Source organism: Argentina anserina, chromosome 2, assembly GCF_933775445.1.
Source record: "Argentina anserina chromosome 2, drPotAnse1.1, whole genome shotgun sequence".
Classification (NCBI taxonomy): Eukaryota; Viridiplantae; Streptophyta; class Magnoliopsida; order Rosales; family Rosaceae; genus Argentina; species Argentina anserina.
This window is the reverse complement of record NC_065873.1, coordinates 29,975,626-30,000,000: the sequence shown is the minus strand read 5'-3', so window position 1 is coordinate 30,000,000 and position 24,375 is coordinate 29,975,626. Positions and strand designations below refer to the sequence as shown.

At 40.9% G+C, this 24,375-nt stretch overlaps 5 protein-coding genes and 1 long non-coding RNA gene across 8 annotated transcripts; 2 read left to right on the top strand and 4 right to left on the bottom strand.

Moving 5' to 3' along the window:
* Positions 1–2,363: 2,363 nt before the first annotated feature.
* LOC126783506 (U-box domain-containing protein 13) lies at positions 2,364–4,504 on the bottom strand. Of its 2 annotated transcripts, XM_050508986.1 has the most exons (3): positions 3,798–4,504; positions 3,275–3,300; positions 2,364–3,151 (listed from the first exon to the last, which is right to left on the bottom strand). In XM_050508986.1, the coding sequence occupies exons 1-3, from the start codon at positions 4,382–4,384 to the stop codon at positions 2,385–2,387; spliced, it is 1,380 nt and encodes a 459-aa protein (XP_050364943.1). In that variant the 5' UTR covers positions 4,385–4,504; the 3' UTR covers positions 2,364–2,384. The 2 variants fall into 2 exon arrangements, with proteins under 2 accessions (XP_050364943.1, XP_050364941.1); XM_050508984.1 differs by having other exon boundaries at positions 2,364–3,300.
* A 1,858-nt stretch (positions 4,505–6,362) lies between these two features.
* On the bottom strand, positions 6,363–10,920 carry LOC126785322 (chaperone protein ClpB3, mitochondrial). Of its 2 annotated transcripts, none has more exons than XM_050510967.1 (10): positions 10,678–10,920; positions 10,383–10,592; positions 10,042–10,279; positions 9,756–9,951; positions 9,451–9,505; positions 9,027–9,177; positions 8,629–8,937; positions 8,242–8,507; positions 7,211–8,140; positions 6,363–7,102 (listed from the first exon to the last, which is right to left on the bottom strand). In XM_050510967.1, exons 1-10 carry the CDS (start codon positions 10,900–10,902, stop codon positions 6,785–6,787), a joined length of 2,898 nt encoding a protein of 965 aa, XP_050366924.1. In that variant the 5' UTR covers positions 10,903–10,920; the 3' UTR covers positions 6,363–6,784. The 2 variants fall into 2 exon arrangements, with proteins under 2 accessions (XP_050366924.1, XP_050366923.1); XM_050510966.1 differs by having other exon boundaries at positions 6,364–7,102; positions 10,383–10,601.
* A 1,268-nt stretch (positions 10,921–12,188) lies between these two features.
* On the bottom strand, positions 12,189–13,727 carry LOC126785015 (uncharacterized). Its single transcript, XR_007671013.1, has 3 exons — positions 13,450–13,727; positions 12,795–12,914; positions 12,189–12,321 (listed from the first exon to the last, which is right to left on the bottom strand). It is a non-coding gene; the product is annotated as an uncharacterized LOC126785015 (long non-coding RNA).
* A 270-nt stretch (positions 13,728–13,997) lies between these two features.
* On the bottom strand, positions 13,998–16,008 carry LOC126783525 (signal peptidase complex subunit 2-like). The gene is made up of 5 exons (XM_050509006.1): positions 15,849–16,008; positions 15,566–15,717; positions 15,262–15,340; positions 14,462–14,601; positions 13,998–14,378 (listed from the first exon to the last, which is right to left on the bottom strand). Exons 1-5 carry the CDS (start codon positions 15,942–15,944, stop codon positions 14,282–14,284), a joined length of 564 nt encoding a protein of 187 aa, XP_050364963.1. The 5' UTR covers positions 15,945–16,008; the 3' UTR covers positions 13,998–14,281.
* Positions 16,009–17,118: 1,110 nt separating this feature from the next.
* On the top strand, positions 17,119–18,631 carry LOC126782862 (probable CCR4-associated factor 1 homolog 7). Its single transcript, XM_050508194.1, has 2 exons — positions 17,119–17,291; positions 17,387–18,631. The coding sequence occupies exon 2, from the start codon at positions 17,583–17,585 to the stop codon at positions 18,405–18,407; it is 825 nt and encodes a 274-aa protein (XP_050364151.1). The 5' UTR covers positions 17,119–17,291; positions 17,387–17,582; the 3' UTR covers positions 18,408–18,631.
* A 1,227-nt stretch (positions 18,632–19,858) lies between these two features.
* Positions 19,859–23,214, top strand: LOC126782274 (cytochrome b561, DM13 and DOMON domain-containing protein At5g54830). Its single transcript, XM_050507489.1, has one exon. It carries the CDS (start codon positions 20,048–20,050, stop codon positions 22,766–22,768), a length of 2,721 nt encoding a protein of 906 aa, XP_050363446.1. The 5' UTR covers positions 19,859–20,047; the 3' UTR covers positions 22,769–23,214.
* The last annotated feature ends 1,161 nt before the right edge of the window (positions 23,215–24,375 follow it).

Below are 24,375 nucleotides of genomic sequence, written 5' to 3'. Positions count from 1 at the left end.
ATGTGGCAGCATTGTTGTTCCATGTCTAGTATCAGTGTCTCAAGAGACGACGCTCCATGCCTCCCTTCGTGTGTCTAGTTTTCCAGGAACTCGATGTAGAAAACCCCAGAAGAGTAGGAGTACCACTACTGCAATTTTACCCCAACTAGAATCTCAATAATGAGTGAACAAACTAAAACCAACAACGTCATTATCACTTTCCTAAAGTAATTTCAACTAACTAAAAATGTTGGAAAACAAGTGCAATGGAATGTATGCAGGTAGAGGATGGATCTTTTACAGAAAAGGATTTTTAATTAGCTTGATCGGGGTAGTTGAATCAAAGTCCCTTTCTTTTGGGTACAAATCGCTGCAGTTTTTAGTTAGTTGCAAAACGCCAAAGAAGTTGGCCTATACGTACGACCTCCCTCCTCCTCCTCCTCCTCCTCCTCCTGGTTACAAGTTTGGCCACATTGGCCCATTGCTCATAAACTACGTCACTTTGGCGTCACCCGTCCATATAGAATATCTCTTTTCCTGTGGATCGATGATATAAATCCATGGATGAAAAATAGATGTCAACACCCAGCAACACACAAACCTGCATTGCATGTGCCTATGCCTTCAACAGTTCAACATTTACCTACACTTCGGAATCATATTCCCATTGCCATTATACTGAAGGGAAAACGACATCGAAAAGCTATTCCAATTACCAAAAGGGTTACGGATTGCAGCTCAATCATATACACTCATCAAATTTAGCTTTACCTGTACCAGTGGTTCGATTTGCATTTACTCATGCCGATGTCTGTTAACAAAAATATCAATGACATTGATGAGAACCAACTGTGGACGTTCTTAGTTAGCCAGACTCACTAACTGCTGAACTACCTTGTAGCTAGCAGATCGAGCACCTAAAATGTCTCACGTGCAGATTCATTTGGTGCATAAAACAAATTTATTAAACCAGGACCATGCTGCACAATTTAGAAACAAACTGCAGGACCTAGTCTTCCACCTAGCCACCATCTACTGCTTCCAGATCGAGCACAAACTCGTAAACAGAATATTTTCATAGTTGTACTCGGAATCCAAGTGGGCCGTTTGTGTTTCAATCTGGAAGACTATACTAAATTATCTCATTGACACAATGCAAAGCACGATCTGCCAATTTTTTAAAAGGGCAAATCCAGATCTAGGTTTCATTACATGGTTTCATTACATGCTGTTATGTTGTATATACTGCACGTCTGCACCCTCACTTTTAATCATTTTACTCATTCATTGTTAAATAAAACTCCGCAGCCCACAGGTCATGAATGTTACATTAATATTTACACCAAAAGAGGGGCAACACTATCATGTCACATTGCAGGGGCATACTGAGCAAAACAGCTATGAATTTTCATACTAAAGATTACAAAATGCCCATACGGCTGCGGCACCCCACTGTATGCGTACATATATTTATGTAATACACCCGATCAGTCATGGGGATGAAACGCCGATGATTTTGAATGATGATGAACAGCTAAATAGCTGCAGCTCAACTATGAAACCACAATGTCTGGCTTTATAAGGTCTTCATATTCTAGTACTCTACATAGATCTGTGAAAATTGATAAAAGAGACCGGTTCAACAAACAAGGTCATAGGCTCATAGCAGGCAATTGAAAATGAAACAACATCGAGAAGGAGGTTGACAATAACAATCCATGTTCTCACTGCATTGCAAGTATGCAACTGTGATATATACATGTTTTGTTCAGTCAATTTTCAACTCTGTAAATAAATGCAGGGTTCTAAACGAGACTTTTACACATCGAAACAAAAACAAAGGAAAGATTCCCAGATGGGAATTGAAGAAGGTCCTGACTCCTGACTTTTATTCATTGTATTAGAAAATGACCGACAGCTCTTCCAATAGAGGTGTGGTGCGTATTATCATTTTCTTTAAATTTGGGTAGGGACTAGGGAGTAGGGACAAAGAGTTGGACAAAACTGTACTAATGGGAAGGGGTTGAAAGTTAAGTGACCCCATGACTATTGCGGGGTGTTGGATGATGATGATGATGATGATGATGATGATGATGATCACAAACCAAATATTATATGCCTCATTCCACTACTAGTAGTTTCCCAAATTTTCAAGCCATGCCATTGATCTCAAAGCTTTCATTTAGATTCAGGCCAAAATGAGAACGGTAACCAGGAAGCATTTTACTTATTTACCCAACAAGAGTACAAGACTAAACAAGAATTTTACTAGGATAACTATAGATTCATACCCTAACAAAAGCTATAGATTAAGGCCTAGAAGCTGGAATAAGAGTGTATACGAAAAGAAGACTAACTTCTTAATTTTTTTTTTTTACTTCAATCTCGACCGACTCGACGTCATCTCAAAATGGCAAGCTCTTTGAAGTTGAACTTAAGGTGAGTGACTTGAAATGATCCGACGGAACAAAGTCTTGGGGCAAATTGGCCCTCTTCACAATCCTCCTCATGTTGCTCTGCAAACTCTGTTGTACTAATTGCTTTACTGCTTTTCTCTCATCACTCATCATGTTTTCATCCTCTACCAAACACTCCTTGGAACCTAGATTAGGGTTTGAAGAAGATGATGAAGAACCACAAATTGGAGCAGAAACCGCTGAACTCCCGCCAAAGTTCTGTGAGATCTGTTTTCCTTTATCAACCCTGAAACACTCCAAGATCCTTGAAGCTCTCTTCTGCGCCAATGTACTACCCAAAAGCGTTAATTCGAGCAATGCCGATACAACTCCTGCCTCAATCATGGCCTGCCTGTCCCCAAACGCCTTGTGCGCCATTACCATTAAAATGTAGGATGCCTTCTCTTGACAGCCGGGGGAGTCGTTCCAGTTCAGTGCATCAACCAATGCAGGGAATGCATCCCGCACACTACTAATTGCTTTTCGGCCTTCTGGGGTAGATACCATGTTGCTTAGAATTGCAAGGATTCTTTCACTCATTTCCATGTCTCCCAGTACATTAAAGAAAAATGGGATCATATCGGTTTCCAGTATATACGAGACGTTGGATGAGTAGATTGAAAGATTGTAGAGAGCTCTCAAGGCGTCTTGCTTAGCTTGCCTGCTGATTGTGTTGTCCAAATTCTTGAGGGTTTTAAGCAAGAAAGGTATGGCCCCTGAAGATCCAATAATAGGTTTATTAGAATCCAAAGCACTTAGGCCAAGGAAGTTGGCAATTATTGCTTCAGTGACTGATGAGTATGGAGATTCAATTAGCTTGAGCATTTTGTGCACAGCACCTGCTTGGAGGATAGCAGCTTTGTTCCTGCAACAGGGGTGGTCCAAAAATATCATTCACAATTGAAATTATTGACTTCAACAAAGTTGAACGCTATTCATTTGCAGTTACAATGACATTTAAACAGTTTAACTGATTGCCGGGAAATAATCACAACATAACAAAAGTCCCAAACTTCATACATTTCCAGCTATTTACAACATATTTTTTCTAATTAAAATGTGGTTAATTGGACCCTAACAATTCCCCTTGTCTGAATCAAAATAGAGTTGGGGTGAAGCTACCTTGAATCGACATAAATTCTATTCTTATAATGAATACATAAAAAATGGTAGATCGATGAAGAAGAAAATGACACTGGATACAATATGGGATGAAAATGAGAGGTACAAAAAAGCGAATTCAACCATTGCCGGATTGTTCATCAAAAGAAAAATGGTGCATGCAACAAATTAAAGCAGAAGAAAACAATCAGAAACAGAAATTAAAAGAGGAAGAAAATGACAGTGAACAAGTGAACTCACACATCGTTGCCGATCCCGAGATTGAGCAGAGCATAGAGTGATGCGATCTGAGCCTCGACGTCATCAGATTCGTCGAGCATTCCGACGAGCGGCGGAATGACGCCGAGCATGGCAAGCGTGACTCTGGCTTCGGAATCTTCCTTGGCCAGCAGTCTCACCTCGCTCGCCGCCTCTCTCCTCTTCTCGACGACCTGCAACTCCCTCGCCGCGCTCTTCAGCTCCTCCAATGCCTCCACTTTCTTCTTCGTCACGGCGTCGCTCTCCGCCTCCGACCACTCGGCCGCCATGTTCAGAAGATCCGACAGCTTCTCCGACTTCGGCTTCGGCTTTTCCAGCTGTTTTACTTGCTTCGATGGGTTGACGGTTGATCTGGCGGGAGGACTGGCGGGAGGGGGAAGGGCGGCGTCGGTCTGGTCTCGGTGGCGGTAGCGGGAGCTGGCGCCGCAGCTAACGGCGTCGAAGATTAAGCGGCGGAATGAGGCGGCGGAGAAGGAGGACCAGATGCGGGAGGAGTGGCCGGAGGAGGAGGTGGTGGTGGGGCGGTCGAGGACTACAGATCCGACGTTGTTGCGGTGACACTTGGCCATCGGGTGTGATCGAGTGGAGTTGCTAGCTTGTTCGATCAATGAAGCAGTAGTAGCTTAGCTTGAACTAGATTACATTGCACGGAAACCAGTTCAGGCTGAAATGCGAGATACAAGGAGAGATTTTATTTGTTTATTCTGATAGGAAATGGCAGAGAGTGACTGAGCTTATATTATTTATAGTGCGTTCAGTTCAAGAGAGAGAGAGAGAGAGAGCTTCTTACTGAGTAGCTAGCACTGATACTGAAGGACTACTGAAGGAGTGTGTGAGAGAGAGTCCTTAAAATTAAGAAAACAAATGTCCTCTTCTAAGAAAAACAAATTATGAAAATATTTTGTTTTTTTATATTTCTGTTTGGTCTGTCTCTCTTGTTAGACCCTTTTCTTTGTTTTGAAGACAAGAAAAGGTGTGATTTTAGTCTTTTACAGCATTTTATTTTCCCCACTCTCGCTATGAAATCTGCAATAAAAGCATAAGAAAATAAAGGTTTGTAACCAAAAAAAGAAAAGAAAAGAAAAGAAAGGTTAATTTGAAAAAAGGAAAAAGCTGTTTCTGGTTTAGTGTAGGGTTGTGGGGAACTGTGGGAGTGGAGAGGGTCTTCTTCTTCTTCCAAAGAGAGCCATTTGCGTTGCATCGGGAAGTGTGTAAGGTCGCTATTGTGTAGAGTACTAACACCGTCACTACCGTCTTTTCAATTATTACTCCATCCAGCTAATGAAGCTTCGCGGAGGGCCCGGAGAATGGCCCAAGATCGATTCTACAGACGGTGTACCGTAGTCACGTAGGCAAGCACGTAGAGAGTACTCCACTGGTTTCAGGGGTTCAACCGTTCAAGCATCAAAGTGCGTGAAGCAGCTAGATCAAGTTGATCGGATTGGATTCCTTTGTTGTTCTTCTTCTTCTTCTAATATTCTGGCTGCTTCTTGGTAGTTTTGTTTGTGTTCGAGTCTCACGTATATAACAGAATCAGTATTTCAATGTCAGCCAGATGCATGTTCTATGATCATGCAAAACATGGTCTTTCTATACAGCCATATGTCCTGTGATTTGTTCTTTCTCGTTGCTACTGCATGCATTTCACTATTTAAATTAATGTGAACCCGCTATGCCACGTGGAAATGTTATGTGGTTTATTCAGTTAATTATATTACGTCATGGTATAATTAATACGTATGCGGTAAAAATAACAAAAAATTATTTACATATAAGTAATTAGAAACAGACAAGACTAATCAAATAGATATTATATATATATAATAATAATAATTTTTCCTTAGGATAATTTGTCATAATTTGCTGCGTTTCATGCTCCGCTACTCTGAAGCAAAAGTTAACAGACTACTCCTGTTATATGATTAACCGGTACAAGCATTAGTGATAGTCCATGATAAGTACGTTCAGACCAAAAAAAAAGAAGATAGTGCATGATTAGATTGCCCTAGACCCCTAGTCCAGCAGATATAATTATCAATTTCGTCGGGTAATGACACGCATGCATATTATTCCGTGATCCATCCTGTGACCAGTGTATAATTACATGTTTGGAGCATATAATTGATGATTAATTTCCTAAACGAAGATAAACAACACTAAGTTTGGTGTAGAAAAAACCAAGTGGTGTTGCATAAACATTAAACACTATTGAAATGTGGAGGATGCAAGTATCTATCACCTTGGGTTGAGAGATACAAGAGATAACAGATGGCTTGCATTCATGAAAGCATGCCACGGGGTCCATCAAGACACAATCTGGTTTTATGATTCATGAAGAAGAAGAAGGAGAAGAAGAAGAATGTGCAGATCATTCTACAGGTGTTCGAGGCCAAGAGAATGTCGCGTCGATGCACATTTCTATAACCAGACAGCGAACAATACACAAGTGTCAACACACACACACCCCTTGTCTCCTTGATTAGCCTGCAGTTGCATCATGCATGCCAAGCTAAAGCACACCGGAAAGGCCACATACATTTAACTCAAGCCTTGTTTTCTGTCTTCCAACTGTATCAAAGTCCACCCAAGATTTGTATTCTGCTGTAACAACATTCTCTAATTGGACAGACAATGACGAATCTAGTTCTATGTGGTAGTATAGTATGTTGCTATCCTCCATGCATTGTCCATTCCGGTGGTACCCTCCCATCTTATTTATGCTCAGTCTTTACTCTATTGTTTATGCCTAAATCATCCGCAACGGGAAAACAGTCATACAGTACTACTAGGCATATACAGAAGACATTCTAGTGATTCTACGCTGTGGCTGTGTTGAAGCCTCAGGTTCAATCTTTAACTCTCAATTTGTCACACAATCTCACTTTGGCGTCATCAGTTGCCGCAAAAGTCTACACACATTAAACCAAAACCCGTTGTTGTCTTCATGTACAAAACCGAAATTCAAAAAATCAGTCATTAGCAACCATGTCATCTACTACAACGGAACAAGTGTTCTCCAATTTCCTGATTCGCAACTGCTTCTGCGGGGGAATGTCTTCTGTGGAAGACGACACCTCAGCATCAACAATGATCGCATCTTCCTCAGTAAAATCTCCTCTCAACACTCCCATTGCGATCTCATTCTCCACCAGCTGCTGTATCACCCTCTTAACTGGCCTCGCTCCATAGTTCGGATCAAAGCCCAATTTACCAAGGAGCTCCACGCCTTCCTTTGTATAATGAAGCTCTATTTTCCTTTGCTTCAGCCTATCTTTCAACCGGTTCATCTGCAATAGAAAATCACCCAGTTAAAATATTTCATTTTGCAATAATAAAAAGACAATCAACTTCAATCATAACTCGAAGTGAAAGTGGTACTAGAAAGGGATGATCACCTGTATCTCGACAATGTTGCAGATCTGTCTGGAGTCCAGAGGCTGGAACACGATAAACTCATCAACTCGATTCAAGAACTCAGGCCGGAAAGTTTGTCTCGCCAGTTCAACCACTTGTCTTTTCATCAAATCATAAACTGCATCCTTGCTGTCTTGAGTATTACGAAGAGTTTCGAGAATATAGTGGGAGCCTAGATTTGAGGTCATTATAACAACACAGTTGGTGAAGCTTACAGTCCTTCCTTGCGAATCGGTAATCCTTCCATCATCCAGCAATTGTAACAAAATATTGAACACATCCTGATGTGCCTTCTCTATTTCATCAAATAGCACTACACAATAGGGTCTCCGACGAACCACTTCTGTTAGTTGTCCACCTTCTTCATAACCAACATAACCAGGTGGGGCACCCACCAAACGTGAAACTGCATGCTTTTCCATATACTCACTCATATCAATCCTAACCAGAGCATTTTCTGTGTTGAAGAGATAACTAGCCAAGGCCTTTCCAAGCTCTGTTTTCCCCACACCAGTAGGACCCAAAAACATAAAACTTGCAATAGGTCGGTTTGGGTCTGAGAGACCGGCCCTTGAACGTCTAATTGCATCAGCTACTGATTTCACGGCTATATCTTGACCCACTACCCTCTTATGAAGTACCTGTTCTAGCATGACCAGCTTGTCTCTTTCCGACTGTTGAAGGTTTGACAAAGGTATACCAGTCCATTTGCTTACAATCTCAGCAATGTCAAGATCAGTGACTTCTTCCCGTAGAAAAGATTTTCCAGACTTCTGGTACTCGGCAAGGTTTTTCTCAGCCTCTTCTAATTGGCGTTGCAGGGACATTAGAGTTCCATATTTGAGCTCTGCTGCACGACTAAGGTCATACGCACGTTCAGCAGCTTCCATCTCTTGGTTTACTCTACCAATCTACAAAATTAGGAACCCACAGATCAGAGATTAAAAAAAAAAAAAAAACTCCAGCCATTAAATGATGGGCATTCTCCAGTCAACACGAGATTGAATAATACCTCTTCTTTGATTGATCGTATACGAGTCATGAGCGCCTTTTCCCGATCCCACTGTTCATTAAATTCTTTTTGTTTCTGTTTGAGCAATGCTAGGTCACTCTCCAGCTTGCTCAACCTTTCCTTTGATGATTTATCCGTGTCATTTTGCAAAGATAACTTCTCCATCTCCATCTTCAGTATCGCTCTGTCTACCTCGTCTAACTCAGTTGGCTTAGAGGTGATCTCCATTTTCAGCTTTGCGGCAGCCTCATCAACAAGATCAATGGCTGCAAACCGAGAATAAATTACAAATTTAAACAACGATGGCTGGGAAAATAACATGATATAAAATGGTTCTAAGTCTCTAAGACAAAACAAAGAAGTATAAACTGAAGACTCCAAGCATACCTTTGTCAGGCAAAAATCGTTCGGTAATGTATCTGTCAGAAAGAACTGCTGCAGAAACAAGGGCACTATCTGATATTTTCACACCATGATGCAGCTCGTAGCGCTCACGCAACCCACGGAGAATGGATATTGTGTCTTCGACAGATGGCTGACCACAAAAAACCTGCTGAAATCTACGCTCCAGGGCAGGGTCCTTCTCAATATATTTTCTGTACTCATTCAATGTGGTTGCACCTATACACCGTAGTTCACCCCGCCCAAGCATTGGTTTCAACAAGTTCCCAGCATCCATTGCACCACTTGTAGCCCCTAACAACAGCAATCATGTACAAGGATATAAGAAGACAATCTCACAGATTCACCAGCAAAAAAAGCTTTGTCATTAAGAGTACACGTACCTGCTCCTACTACAGTGTGAATCTCATCAATGAACAATATGATTTGTCCATTTGAAGCAGTAACTTCCTTCAATACAGCCTTCAATCTTTCTTCAAAGTCACCACGAAACTTAGCTCCAGCCACCAATGAACCCATATCTAAGGAAATCAACTGTAGAATAAAAAGCAAAGTTAAATCAAGAAAGTACCTATTTCTACTATGAATGGTGCATCATACATGGGAATTGTACTTTTCACAGAGGGAGAGAATAAAAAACTTTGAACAACTAATGCAAATATTGGAATTTGGATCCAACTCTACAAGGCAGTATCGGTTTTGAAACCAAGGTTTGATATCCACAAAAATTAGTCGCATCACTATAGCCTATAGGAATGAGAAAATAATAATTTATTTTAAAAGTTGATAAACAGTAAAAAAGACCACCTTTCTGTTCAACAGGGGTTCCGGAACATCTCCACGCACAATCCGTTGAGCTAGTCTGCAGATAACATAAAAGGTTAATGAATCAAGATAGGAGATAGATACAAACAATGCAGAATGAGTGATCTGGAAAATTATGACAGCAGGAGAAAAACATCAGAAGTGAGAAGAAGAATGGTTAAGTAAAGCAGAACATCTAGGTAGTAATTAAGCAAACTTAATTGAAAAAAAAAATCATAATAGAGTAGAACATTAGCTATCTATATTTTAGAAGTTACTAAAGAATCATGATAAAGTTTGAACCTTACCCTTCAGCAATTGCAGTTTTCCCCACACCAGGCTCCCCAATAATAACAGGATTATTTTTTGTTCTCCTGGACAAAATCTGGATGCAACGCCGTATCTCATCATCCCGTCCAATAACAGGATCAAGTTTGCCACGACTGGCGAGCTCAGTCAAGTCATTTCCATATTTGGTCAAAGCCTCATATTTTCCTTCAGGATCTATGGAAGCACAATATGATTATAAGACTAATAATCATGTAAGCTCTAAGATAGCACCTAGTGAACAGACAAATTAAGGTAGAATCATACTTTGATCAGTGACTCTCTGATTTCCACGAACATGTTTAACAGCCTCCTTCAAATCCGTGTCGCTGAGCTGGAGTTTCTTAAACAATTGCTGCCCGAAGCGTGAATCGGATTGAAATGCCAGCAGAAGGTGCTCCACAGACACAAAATCATCGTTCATTTCTTTCTTCAGCCTTCGGGCATTGTCCAACAGACCGCCCAAATGCGAGCCTATTATAGGTCCACTGGTGCCACCCATCACCTACACCACAACAGAACAATAAACAATGAATGAATTGGATAATTAACTATAGTAATTAGTAAGTGTGAAACTGCAAAATGAATAGGGGAAGTAAAGAATGTGCCTTGGGCTGCTGAGCAATGAAGTCATCAGTGGCCTGGAGAAGAGTGGTGTTGTCGAGACCAGCCTTGGTGAAGATTCTCCGGGCCAAACCATCCTTCTGCTCCAACAGAGCCTTCATCAAGTGCTCGGATTCCACCACCTGCTGCTTGCTGACTCTCGCGGCATCAACCGCCCCTGTAATCCCCTCCCACGCCAGCTCCGTGAACTCATTCTGCTGCGCCTGCAGCTTTCATTAAAACTCAATCTCGAAATTCGATCGAAGAATTGAATCAGACATAGAACAGTATGGTGCGCACCTGAGCAGCGGAGTAGAGCCGAGGAACGGAAGAGTGGAAGCTCCGAGTGGGGAAAACGACATGATTTGCATCCCAAACGACATTGGATCGAGAGAAGGGAGCGACGGAGAAGTGTGAGGCGGCAGCAGAGACTGCGGACCGACTGAGGGAGTTTCTATACGTTCTGGTGGCGCCCGCCAAAACCATCGCCGATTTGCTGAGCTTCGTGGCTTGCCGGCTAGCCATTTTTTGATCAGCGTATGAGTGCGTTGAGTCGGTTTTGAAATGAGAATTTGAGGAGAGAGAGAGAGAGAGAGAGAGAGAGAGAGAGAGATTGTGTTTGTGTTTTGGCTTGGGAAAGAGGCAAAAGAGAAGAAGCTTGTAGAAGAGCAAGGGGGATTCTAGTATTTGCCACATTCCCGGCAAAGTTGCTGGCCCAATAGGCCCAACCCAAGCTCTCAAGAATATAGCAGCTGGGCATGTAGAAATTAAAGAAAATCAATTTCATGATAAGAAAATATATAAGTAAAGCATAAACTCAGATACAGAGGCTGCTAGATTGTTAAAAGTATCATAAGTTAAGGAAATATAAGATCATATTGTCTGGAGTCAAAAGAGTGCGAATCACTGCAGTGAACTAACTAGCTTCTAGCATTGCTTATAGTTACTAGCGTCCACTGCTTTAGGACCATCAAGTATCACATTTTCCCCTCTGAAATTGTGAACTAGAATCACATTTGACTTCACAAACTCCAGAACAACATTGTCCCCATTTGAAATTTCGAACTCAATGCAACTTTGGCGCCAACCACTTCTCAGCTTGAAACGACCATCTCTGGTCACACCTGTGCCTACTTTCTGTGATTTCTTCCTTGGATGATGAAGCCTTATCGACTCTCCTCCCTTGAGGCCCTCTTGTTTCACTATTTTCACTGGAACTGTCTGCAATTATAACATTATTGGTATTAATAAAGAGAACGAAACCAAAGCAATAATCCCAAATGACTGATGGATCATGGATGTTAAGTGGGACTAAAATTGCACGGAATATAACAATAGAGCAACTTCGTTTCCAATCAAAGGGGTCATAAATTCCGATAACAATAGGAAAAATGGTTCCTAGAAACAGAATTGAAATTCAAGACAGTACTTACCAACTCATAAGCTCTACATTTGTCCAAAGTTTGCATGAAGCATGAATAATTTGACCTGAACACCGTCACTCCAATTGGTGTTTCTTCAATTGCAGCCTTTTCAGCAACAACTTGACTGCCTATATATAGAGCCAAATGCATGCAAATATTTAAGGTGAGATGTTCTGTCAGATAAATCAAAACAGCAAAATTACTGTAAGTGCACAACATAATACAACTTACTACTTCCACCAGCGAGACTTCTCCTCTTGGTTACTTCCAAATCAATTTCACAAGCACTTTCATCAAAAATTGTGACATCAAACTCAAGTTTGCCAGTATAATGGAAAACCAAAAAGTCTCCTTCTTCCAAACAATGATGTTGCACAAACTTCTGCCAACCCTTACAAAAGAACAAGCCACTTTCTCTCTCTTCCAGTGGCACATTCCAGCTTTGTCCATCGGGACCTTTAAGAACACATTTACAAGGCGGTGTTCCCATGAACTCTTCCACAAACGCATTTGGTATTCTCTACAAAATGCAGTTGCGTGTCAGCTGACTTCACACAACGATATGCTGGATCGAGGGTATACAATTAATGCAGGGCATAGTATTTTCACATAAAGGGCATTTCGATTCTTCTCAGTGCAAAGAATTCAAATGGTTAATAACTTAATACAACATTAAGCACCAAGGAAACCAATATAACAAAGAGTTCGAAAGCTTTGTATCGTAACAGTACCACTAGTCACTGAGTACTAAGAAATTGAGCTGAGGTTATGCAGTAATTAGTATAAGACTAAATGTATATACTTCTTTTGAGCTTCTCATCACTAGTTCTCACCCCATATAACAAAATCATAATCAAGACAGTTACTGAAAAAGTTACAGATCTTGATCCAGAAAGGTAGAATAATCATGAGACATAGCTCACAATCTAATCAGATAAAGCCATGCTGAAAATTAAGATATTTGGAAAATATAAAAGGAGCCAAAATTGTTACCAGGCGCCGGCAGAAATCACCAATGAGGACCTGAAAAAATGCTGGTTTGCTAGCTGCCATTTGAACTTGTGTCAAAGAGAAGAGAGACAAACAGCAGTCAATTGGTTCTCCCGAAAACACCTGCAGATATATAATGAGGTCACAGTTGTTTCATTTGCTCAAAAGACTCCATCTTCATGAAATTTTCATAAATTATTATCGTAAATAAAGGAAAAACAGTTTTCTAATGAAATTTAAGAGCATCCAGACTTGTAAAAATAGGTAGTTAAATATGATTAAGCAAATTTTTACATGGATGTTTTGAATATGTGGTTTTACGCTCGACTCTCTCTCTCTCTCTCTCTCTCTCTCTCTCTCTCTCTCTCTCTGTCTCTGCTACCCTCTTTTGGTCAATAGAAACACCTTTCAGGTTATTGTAGCGGTTAGGATGTAAAGAAGATATGAAGATTAAACCAAACAAGGCAAAGAAAAGCATAGCGGAAACACAACCAGAAAAGGAATGAGCAGATGAGAACTCCTAAAACAAACAATAAAAAAGGCCTAAACTTAGAGAACAAGAACAGAAACTGTAGAACTTATCAAGCCAATAACAAGGAAGGGAGGAAGAAGAAAAGTAACAGAGAAACAGTGACGAAGTTAACAACATATACGAAACCTGAAGGTTGGAGCAGCAGCAGAAGGTGACTGAGGACAGAGAGATACAACCAAAACCGAGGAAATGAAATCTGATAGCCTTGCGAACCCAACGGAGGAAGATAAAGCAACAAGCACCTAGGCTGAATTTAAGAGCATAAATACGAAAACAATAAGGCTGAAATGAACAGTGCACAATGACCGAATGACATGACCAATCTGCACTACTGGTAATAGTTTCCACACTCCAATGCAATTCAATTCAAACCAAACCAGTCTGATGAGGCTATTCATTTCTGGTTTCTCTTTTGGTCCTTTCTGTCAGTCTGCTTCTGTGATCCTTCATATAATGCCTACCTGCTTCTGGTTTAAACTAGCTCCGTCACTCTGTTCTGTTTATTTTAGATGATGCGCAGAGACGCGGACTTGATTTAATTTTCTGGTAGCCGTTGCTTATAAATTGGGCCTCATTGTTGCTATGGTCATCGTTGGTTCTTGTGGTTATTTATGAACTTATGATTTGTAGTGTAGGGTTGTATACATTTCACATTTGGGATTAAACACGCATCATGATCTGGTCAGCTACAAAAGGACCAAAGAAAGTATTAACTAATCACAAACATGGAGATCGAGTTGAAATGATTAAATACCAAGTACGTGATGTGTTAATTGTGTATTGGGTTTTATAGTAATAACTTATAATACACATCACGCTGAATGACAACACATTCAAATGTTCATTCATTTTGTTTTTCTAAGAATTCCAAATATTCACTCTAAAATACTACACACAATACAATAGAGCTCGTTTTTGTGTGTGAGAACCGAATCCTCTCGCGAAGCAAAATGTCACTTCACCTGCTCTTCTTTGGTTCTCTTGCATATTGGTTTATGAGTCCATCTACTTCCTTCCATAGCAGGCCTTCCACCAATACTCCATCCTTGGTAAACCTGAGACAATGATAGCGCGAATTGAAACCCCAGGAAGCAATGCAAAAACATTGGCATACATCATGAGAGAGATAGAGAGAGACCACTTAGTAACACTCTTAGTGAATTCCACCGTTTTATTTGCAGAAATTGATTTTGGATCTGCACTTGCTATTGTAAGAGTGTACAAATCAGAAAACCTTGGTAATTTGGAAGACACCACCAAACCAGTACTAAAGGATCCCTGCAAAATTGAATAAGAAATAAGAAATGGACAACAAAGCCAACTTTCACTCCTTTGCCTCATGCCAAATTCTATATATCCTCTAGAGTCTAGAACCCAATGACATTGACGTTCATCCCATATTCACATTTAACCATTTAGATGATATGATGAACTGCTAGACGGAAATTCTGAGTGTAAATCCATCCTCTCCATATGTTTCTAAACATTCTTATAGAGTTAATATCAATCTCATCATAAGCCATAACAAGAAAATTATGTATACATTCCCATATTGATCTGATTATGTTAAGACTTGGCAAGTTCAGGGATCAACTATCTCATGCAAGAGTGCAAGACAGTGTCAAGCAAACAGACTGAATATAAAGTCGGAGTGCCAAACTGCCAATCAAGGGAATGAAAGGTTGCAGCATTGTTAACGACTTTAACTCTCCTTCACAGCAAGAGGAGAGTAAAATCTAGCCCAAAGGTTTGTTTCACAGGAAAAAGAACATGTACGCATTCAATATTGAATAAAATGTGAGTGAAACCATATTACTCCCAAAAAAGAAACATCCCTGACAGTACCACTGAGCTATCAATTGACTGTTTTATGGCAACTTCATCAAAACGTTACTATGACAAAATACAAACAGAAACAACAACAAAATATAATCTTACCAGAGGATGAGTAAACAATATTGCATTTTTCTCCTTCACGTACGAAATCAGCTGTAGTACTCCATTGATGACAATATACTTGCCAGAGTCAAGGATCATACACATTTGAGGGGAACTTTGAACCAAGATTAACTTTCCAACCATGCTCTTATGACAATGGTTTTCTGATATGAACCAATAAGAGATGCTAGCATGTTATAAACAATTTCACAAACTCACCAAACATGAAAAACAAGGACACATGATCACAATATAATACTGTGGAAATCAAAATAGCAAGACCCGTGTAGTAGCTAAAGGATATGATATTATGCATCCAATCAGGAAGTTGTGGTTTTCAGGGAATTTCTTCTTGTAGAACTGAGCAAACAGAGCAATAGTTATGACAATGGCTCCAATTAACAATTTCAAGTTACTTAACTTGGTGTCCTCCACATATCCGCGACTTGTAACAATCTACAAAGCCAATCGATGAACATTACAAAGTAGAAACCGAATTACAACCAAACACAGATAAAACTGGATCGAATTCATTATGAAGGTGAACAGTTATAACGCATAAACAAGGGTAAGAAAAAGTCTGGGACCTCGGAGACGGACTCGTCGAGAAGGTGCTTGATGGAGTTGTGATCTGAAAGGTTGACCTTTCTGGGCTTGCTGCTCGCTTCTTTCGTCTCTTGCATTTTCGGATGCAAACTCTCTCTCCCGCTCTCTCTCTCTCTCTCTCTCTCACTCTCCGAGTCTGTGACTTTTGGCTTTCGATCGATTTGTGCTACTACACTGCAACTGTGCCTCCACGAGTATCGAGCCTATCAAACTTCGCCACGCAATAACAAATATCCACGGTGTAATTTTTACCATATAGCTCGCTCGAATATTTCTTTCCAATTTCACTCATCCAATTTGCTTGAATTTGTTCTACTGTGCCTCGACGAGTCTTGACATAATGATCAAGGTACACTGAGCGGAGGGTTGGGAGAGAGATACAGGCACGTACAGACGGTACTAAGCCAATCTTCAAATTAAACAAACAAACAATAGATGAAGATGGTAATGTAAATGCCTATAATATATATGATGCCCTGGCTAGCAGGTTTACATTACCAAATAGAGATCAGCAGCCATCAACACCCAAGATGACAATGTTTCTATGACAAGCTCTACTGGTAATTTACTCCAAACACAAAGACTTTCAAAAAGTAGAGCAGTCCAAGGCAGTAGCCTATCAAGGTATGACCATACAGCAAATTCGGGTAACAGTGTTTTTCAGCCATTTGATATTTTCCTTCTAACTTGCAAAATTCTGTTTAATGTCATGCTTGTTATGTATATTTATCGGTCCATCGTTCAATATAAATCATTTTTCAATTCAATCATACACAGGAAGCCGCGTTGTAACTTGTAAAAATATTATTAAAATATAAATCTTTCATAACTTTACATTACTACTCTTGTTGAAACATTCACATTATTAACCTTCGAGTAATCTAATCATCCTCCTTATGAATAATGGATAACCTAGGAACCATATTAAAATGAATCAAGAATGTTTCTTTTTTGGCCAATTCGGTATATATATATTTTTATTTTTGATCCAATGAAAGCATTTCATTCATTGAGAAGAAATTGTTACAATAATGCAAGCGAATGACTTCTCTCGTGGAAGATGGGGCCAATTCGGTATGAATGACCAATCAAATGACTTACATTATTTCATGATTTATTACGTACTACTGCCCCCAATAATGGGGCAAGCAAAGTAAAACCCGCACAAACGGCGTCGTTTCGTTGTTTGCAGACATTATACGGCGTCGTTCCGTGGTAGGTTCAATCCATTCGGGGCCCCGTCCTCACAGTCGTTAAGAACCCAACCCCAGTAAAGGTCTGAAACCACGTTCTTCCTCATCCTCCTCTTTCTCCTCTCTTCCCCTCCGTCTTCGTTGACCTCCATCTATCTAACCGGACACCCCAAATCACTGTTCCCAACTCCCAGATCCGTTCTCCTCATCCCTCAATCTAACACCTCCAAGGTCAGATCTCCAATCACTTGTCTTTCTACTATTACTTACTTTAACACTGCTTTTCTTCTTCCTTTATTCACGCATCGTTCATGTCTCTGTTTCAGATCAAGGATTCGCCTCGCTACAGATCTCCACCTCAGGTTCTGCTTCTTCTATCGTATTTATTTGGGTTTGCTCCAGATCTGGTTCAAAGCTCGAAACTTTCTCAATCAAGTTGAGGTGTTTTTTTGTTTCGGGGTTCGTTCTTGAACGATTTAAAGATCTGGGTTTGATTGTTTTGCTTGATTTGGTATATTGGAAATGTCAATTTTGCCGAAAGAGGATTCGATTCAAATCCGGGAGGTGTGGAATGATAATCTTGAAGAGGAGTTCCATATAATACGGGGTATTGTTGACAAGTACAACTATATTGCTATGGATACCGAGTTCCCTGGTGTGGTTCTTCGCCCTGTTGGGGCTTTTAAGAACATAAGCGATTACAACTATCAGACTTTGAAAGACAATGTTGATATGTTGAAATTGATTCAGTTGGGCCTCACTTTCTCCGACGAGAATGGCAACCTTCCTACCTGTGGTACCGAAAACTCCTTCATCTGGCAGTTCAATTTCCGCGAGTTCAATGTCACCGAAGACATCTTTGCCAGCGATTCAATTGAGTTGTTGCGTCAATGTGGGATTGACTTTAAGAAGAACAGCGAGCAGGGTATTGATGTGAACCGGTTCGCTGAGCTCTTGATGTCTTCAGGGGTTGTATTGAATGATGCTGTGCATTGGGTTACCTTCCATAGTGGGTATGATTTTGGATACCTGCTCAAGCTTTTGACTTGTAGGAGTTTGCCTGACACGCAAGCTGGTTTCTTTGATTTGATCAAGATATACTTCCCAATGGTGTATGATATCAAGCATTTGATGAAGTTCTGCAACAGCCTCCACGGTGGGTTGAACAAGCTTGCAGAACTCTTGGATGTGGAAAGAATTGGTGTGTGCCATCAAGCAGGCTCAGACAGTTTGCTTACAGCATGCACCTTTAGGAAATTGAGGGATACCTTCTTCAGCGGCTCGACCGAGAAATATGCAGGTGTCCTGTACGGTCTGGGTGTTGAGAATGGACAGAGTACTAATTGAAAGAAAATAATTGTCAAAAAAGATTGATGAATATTTGTAGACTATTGAGTGTGAGACATGTAGCATTTCCTTGTACACTGTTCGCAAAAAAGAGTTGTTGTTTTAGTTTTAACTTATCATCTTTGCTTGCCTGTAACTGAAACCTTAACCGGTTCTGTAGCATTGAGTTTCTTGTAAATTATTGCAGTTAGTGTTTCAATAAAAGTCTATGTTTCAATGAGTTATTTCCCCGGCGTTCTTACTTCATTGGCTCTTTCCCTCGTTCTCTTCAGCATGTACGTATTTATTTTCTTTCTTGAAAGCTCATGTATTCTTGTTGTTTGGTTCTTTTGGATAATGTTTTTGTAATTTTGCAATTAGAAGCTGCCGGTCGCTCTTTGATCACTCATTCTGTTATCTTCTTGAATTATCTGTATGCATGTAAGTGTGCTGCAGTGAGATACTTTGATTCGTATCCTTGCTGCAAAACACAAACAACTAGAGTAATGAAAGGGAACAGAAGGAAGGGAAGCTGGCAGAAGCAGCAGTATATCTGTGGGTAAGTGTGGCCTAAGGGTGTGATACACATACTGGTATAACAAGGTTTGGTTCATCATCGTACTTATCAGCAAGAATCCCAAATGTAAGAATGGCAACAATTGTTTGGTTATCATTTGTAGCCTTCTGCCGGAAGTAAGGTTTCAGATGTTATAAATCTCTTCTAATTGCTAAACAGCATAATGCTGCATTCTATACATTGTATGTAGACATTGTGGCTGAACAAGTAGAGATGTGGCGGAATTGGCGGTGCCTAATCTGAACTAGTGCAGGCTGCAGTTCAAGTGCAGCAATTTGATTCACTGGAAAGCCTATAGTTGTCCAGCTATCATGTCATCTAGCAGATGAAACAAGCGCTTGTCTGTGCTTATAGGCCAATCGGAAACCACCAATTGGGCTGTGCTTTCACATTGGGCGGCATTGACGATGCAAATCATAGGCTGCTGGTTGGTTAAAACTGCAGGTTAAATATTAGCATCCCCATTTCAAATAAGAAAAGATAATGGCATCTCCACCTCCATTCACTGTAAGTAACGTCCGATCAGACAAGGTCAACAATTTCAACATCTATACTAGTTCATCCACATCGTAAACGTATGCTCTAATAAAAAACTCATTTGTGCCCCGTGACAATTTGCTTTGAATCCAACTCTCCTGATAATTGTTTATACCGTCACTAGCTGAGATTACATAAAAAGGATTTCTCTATCAACCATCATCATTCATTCCAAATTTCCACTAACAGAAAAATACATGGACAAAATGGAGATATACCAAAAATGTATAAACATGTACTGTGAGAGTATGTATGACAAATGGTTCGTGGATCTAAATGTAAATCGTTGCCCAAAATTTCCAGAGAGAACGTGGCGCACCGCTTTTTAAAAAAGTCCCACGCAACCAAAGCAACCCACTCAATCAACGCCGGGCGAGCCTCCTGCTCCACCTTTCTCCGATCAACGGCATCCTCCTCCTCCTCCTCCTCAGGTCTGATTCTACCTTCTCCTTTCACCCTTTAAATTCCTAGTAACACATACATACTGCTGATATTGGATCCCAAACTCTCTCCAAATACCAAAGATCCGGATCTCCACACCCCTCTCATGCCTCCCAAACCCACCACCGCCGTCTTCGTCCTAGGGTTTCTCCTCCCCCTGTTGCTTACATTCTGCCATGCCGATCCGGGTCCCAGTTGCCCCAAAACCAGCCCACTCGTCAACTTGGAATCCGAATTCAAAATGCTCCAGCACCAGCTCAGAGGCTCCCTCAAAATACTCGACGACTGCTCCTTCCAGGTCTCCAATTTCGACATGCTCTCCGGCTCCGACGTCCGCTGGTGGGCCGCCGCCGCCCCCGACTTCAACAACCTCACCGCCGGCTTCGTCGTCTCCGACCACAAACTCAACCAGACCTACAAAAGCGCAAGCTTCACTGTGCGTCTCAGAGACAATGTCACCTGGGATCAGATCCAAGTCCTCGCCGTCTGGGACCTCCCCACCTCCTCCGACTTCGGTCACATCGTCCTCCGTGACGTAATCAACCGCTCTTCCGGCTTGGCCCCTTCTCCGTCGCCGGCGAGCGATTCATGGAATGGGAGCAGTCGGGTTCATACTGAGCCGACTATGCTGGAGAATTGCAAGAGCTTGTCTGATCATTATAGGGTTAGATGGACACTGCGTCCTGCGGAGAATGTGGTTGATATTGGGCTCGAAGCTGCCACTGATTCCACGGATTACATGGCTTTCGGGTGGGCCAGCCCCAAGATGACTACTGAGCAGTTCATGCTCGGAGCTGATGTGGCCGTCGCCGGATTCGATGAGGAGGGAATGCCGTTTGTCACTGATTTTTACATCTCAAAGTACAGTGAGTGCGCGGTGGACAAGGACGGCTCCGTTAAAGGGGTCTGCCCCGATACGAGGTACGAAGGGACTGCCGCCAATGGCTTGGTGAACAATACTAGATTGGTTTACGGCCACCGCAGGGACGCCGTGTCGTTTATTAGGTACCAGAGGCCGTTGGAATCGGCTGATCAGAAGTATGATGTAGTGGTGAACCATACTGAGAAAATGATGGTGATTTGGGCTGTGGGGACGATCAGGCCACCGGATACTCTTCAGCCTTACTATCTTCCCCAAAACCATGGGGGACCCCAGGATGTGGCTTATGGCTATCTCCAGCTGAATATGTCTGAGCATGTGGATGACTGTTTCGGTCCTATAGAGGCCGAAGACACAGAGGATCAGCATCTCATTATTGCCGATGCAAAGGCGCCGCTTGTGGTTACTTCCGGGGAGGCAGTGCATTATCCAGACCCTCCCAACCCTTCAAAGGTTCTTTATGTTAACAAGAAGGAAGCTCCGGTGTTGAGAGTAGAAAGAGGGGTGCCGGTCACGTTTTCAATACAAGCTGGGCATGATGTTGCTCTCTACATTACTTCGGATCCTCTTGGTGGGAATGCTACACTGAGGAATGCAAGCGAGACTGTTTATGCTGGAGGACCGGAGTATCAAGGAGTTCAAGCCAGTCCCAAGGAGTTAAAATGGGCGCCAAACAGGAATACCCCAGACCTGGTGTACTATCAATCTCTTTATGACCAGAAAATGGGATGGAAGGTACAGGTGGTTGATGGGGGTTTACCTGATATGTATAATAGCAGTGTGGTTTTGGATGATCAGCAAGTTACCTTATTTTGGACATTGGCACATGATTCTATATCTATTGCGGTCCGAGGTGAGAAGAAAAGTGGTTTCTTGGCAATAGGATTTGGTAGGGAAATGGTGAACAGCTATGCTTATGTTGGTTGGATTGATAATATTGGCAAAGGGCGGGTAAATACTTACTGGATTGATGGTAAGGATGCCTCGAGTGTGCATCCAACTAATGAAAATTTGACATATGTGAGGTGCAGGTCAGAAAATGGGATCATAACATTCGAGTTCACTCGCCCTTTGAGACCTTCATGTGGTAAGAGTGATAAGCCCGAGTGTAAAAACATAATTGATCCAACTACTCCTCTTAAAGTTATATGGGCAATGGGTGCTACGTGGTCAGATGATCATCTTAGTGATCAAAATATGCATTTTGTTACCAGCAGTAGGCCTATAAGGGTTCTGCTTATGCGTGGTTCTGCAGAGGCAGAGCAGGATTTGCAGCCAGTTTTAGCAGTGCATGGATTTATGATGTTTCTCTCTTGGGCTATATTGCTTCCTGGTGGAATACTGGCAGCTAGATACTTGAAACATGTTAAGGGTGATGGTTGGTACCGGATTCATGTATACTTGCAGTACTCAGGTTTGGCAATCGTTCTACTTGCCCTTCTTTTTGCTGTTGCCGAGCTCCGAGGCTTCTTTTTCGGCTCATTACATGTTAAATTTGGAACTACGGCTATATTTTTGGTTTGTATGCAACCGGTGAATGCATACCTAAGGCCAAAGAGACCAAATAATGGAGAGCAGGTTTCCTCTAAAAGGCTTTTGTGGGAGTATCTTCATGTGATCGGGGGCAGGAGTGCCATTGTAGTAGGTTTTGGAGCACTTTTCACGGGATTGAGGCATTTAGGTGATAGATATGGCGGCGAAAATGTTGGTGGGCTCAACTGGGCTTTGATAGTTTGGTTCTTGATATGTGCTTTGATAGTAGTATATTTGGAATACTGTGAAAGGCAAAGAAGGGGGGATAGAAGTGTCGGCAGAAGCAATTGGGTGCTGGGGAATCTTGAGGAAGATGACTCTGTTGATTTGTTGAGTCCAAATGGAATACATTCAGAGAAGGATTCACGTACATCAGGAAGGATGGAAGTTCAATTAGAGCCTCTGAACAGATAGGTAGATAGATAGTTATTCTTTGATATGAGCTACTACTCTTACCCAATTTTGAGAATTTCTTCACATACATGGGGAATACAAAGCCAGTTTACTTGCTTCAGAGGTCGTTTTGCTTTGTCAAAGGGAGGCTCGTTCGATGAACACCATTCAGCTCCATCCAACCATTTACTGTCAAGGATTTTCATCCCATGATCTGCACTCTTGTATACTTTATACATCTTATTAGTTATTACACAGAGGAAGGTTATATCACTTTATTTGTTGCCTTTTGATTATAAAACGAGGACATTAGCTTAGAATGTTTGGTTTAGATCTGTGAAATGTGCTTTTCAGGCATTTGAAAGAGAGAGTTGCTTCTTGCTAGCCAATTTTCCTGTAAAATATGAAGCTGCGTAATACCTGTTTGCAACCTACATCAGATGCTTGTTACTCTTTTAGGTCATCGTTTTCTTGTCTTGCTTTTGAGTCTGTTGAGAAAATAATATGGAAAATGGCATTTGACATGTCATGAATGATAAAGTGATGTAGCATTCATGATCAATTCTGTATTTCCAATTTTGTTTTACCGCGGGATTAGACCATTGATGTCGGATTGAACAACAGCAGAGGGGATAGCTCAATTAAGCGAGCGTCAGACTGAAGATCTGAAGGTCGCGTGTTCGATCCACGCTCACCGCATTTGTTTTTCTCTCACACTTCGCTTCCTCTTTCTCTTACAGTCTTACCAAATATGGAAGAGTAAATCCAGATATTGTATTCAAGGAAAGTTCCTTCTTTGATATGCTCGAGTCTCCAGAGTCAAGAGTGGCTTCTTATTTGGGCATCATAATTCTTATGAGATTATGATGTGAATACCATGTATCTTGCTTCTTTTTCAATTTCTTTTTTCTTCTTTAGGCTGAACATGTATCAGATGTTCATCCAATACATTCTTACCTATCTAAATATTCATCAATAGGAAAATTCATCATTCTTGACATACGAGAATGAAATGAAATCTCATAATTTCATACATGAGCATGAAAGGGAAAAAAAAATCATTGGGACATTTGAGGCAGAAACTCATCAACTTTCATATATGAACATTGTAGGAAAACTCATCATTGTTACTTATAAAAAAATGTGATAACTGAAAGAGTTTCACATATATTAAACTGAAAAGGAAAAATCGTTATTGATACATATAAACATAATCTGGACACATTGATTACGTTTAGAAAGCTAAGAAATCCGGTATGACTTGGCATAATTATTCAATGTGAAAACGAATGAGTGATGAGTTTGCCATAATTATTCAAACCTTTGTCGTCCTCAAGTTTTATAACTTGGGCATGCATAACCTTCTTGTAAAAATGTATTTTTACTATTTTAGGTTATTTATAAAATGATCCGATGAGATCTCAAGTATTTACTTTTACCCCTAAAGACTTTATATATTCATAACTTTCTCAATTTTTTATTTATATATTTAAATGTGCTTAAAGGACCTCTAAATAGAATTACAATTAATTACATAGTTCATAGAAAATGTGAATTTGCATCACATTCATATTATTTAGCACACAATATTCTAACAGGGATATTCTAACAAAGCGCCTAATTAATAC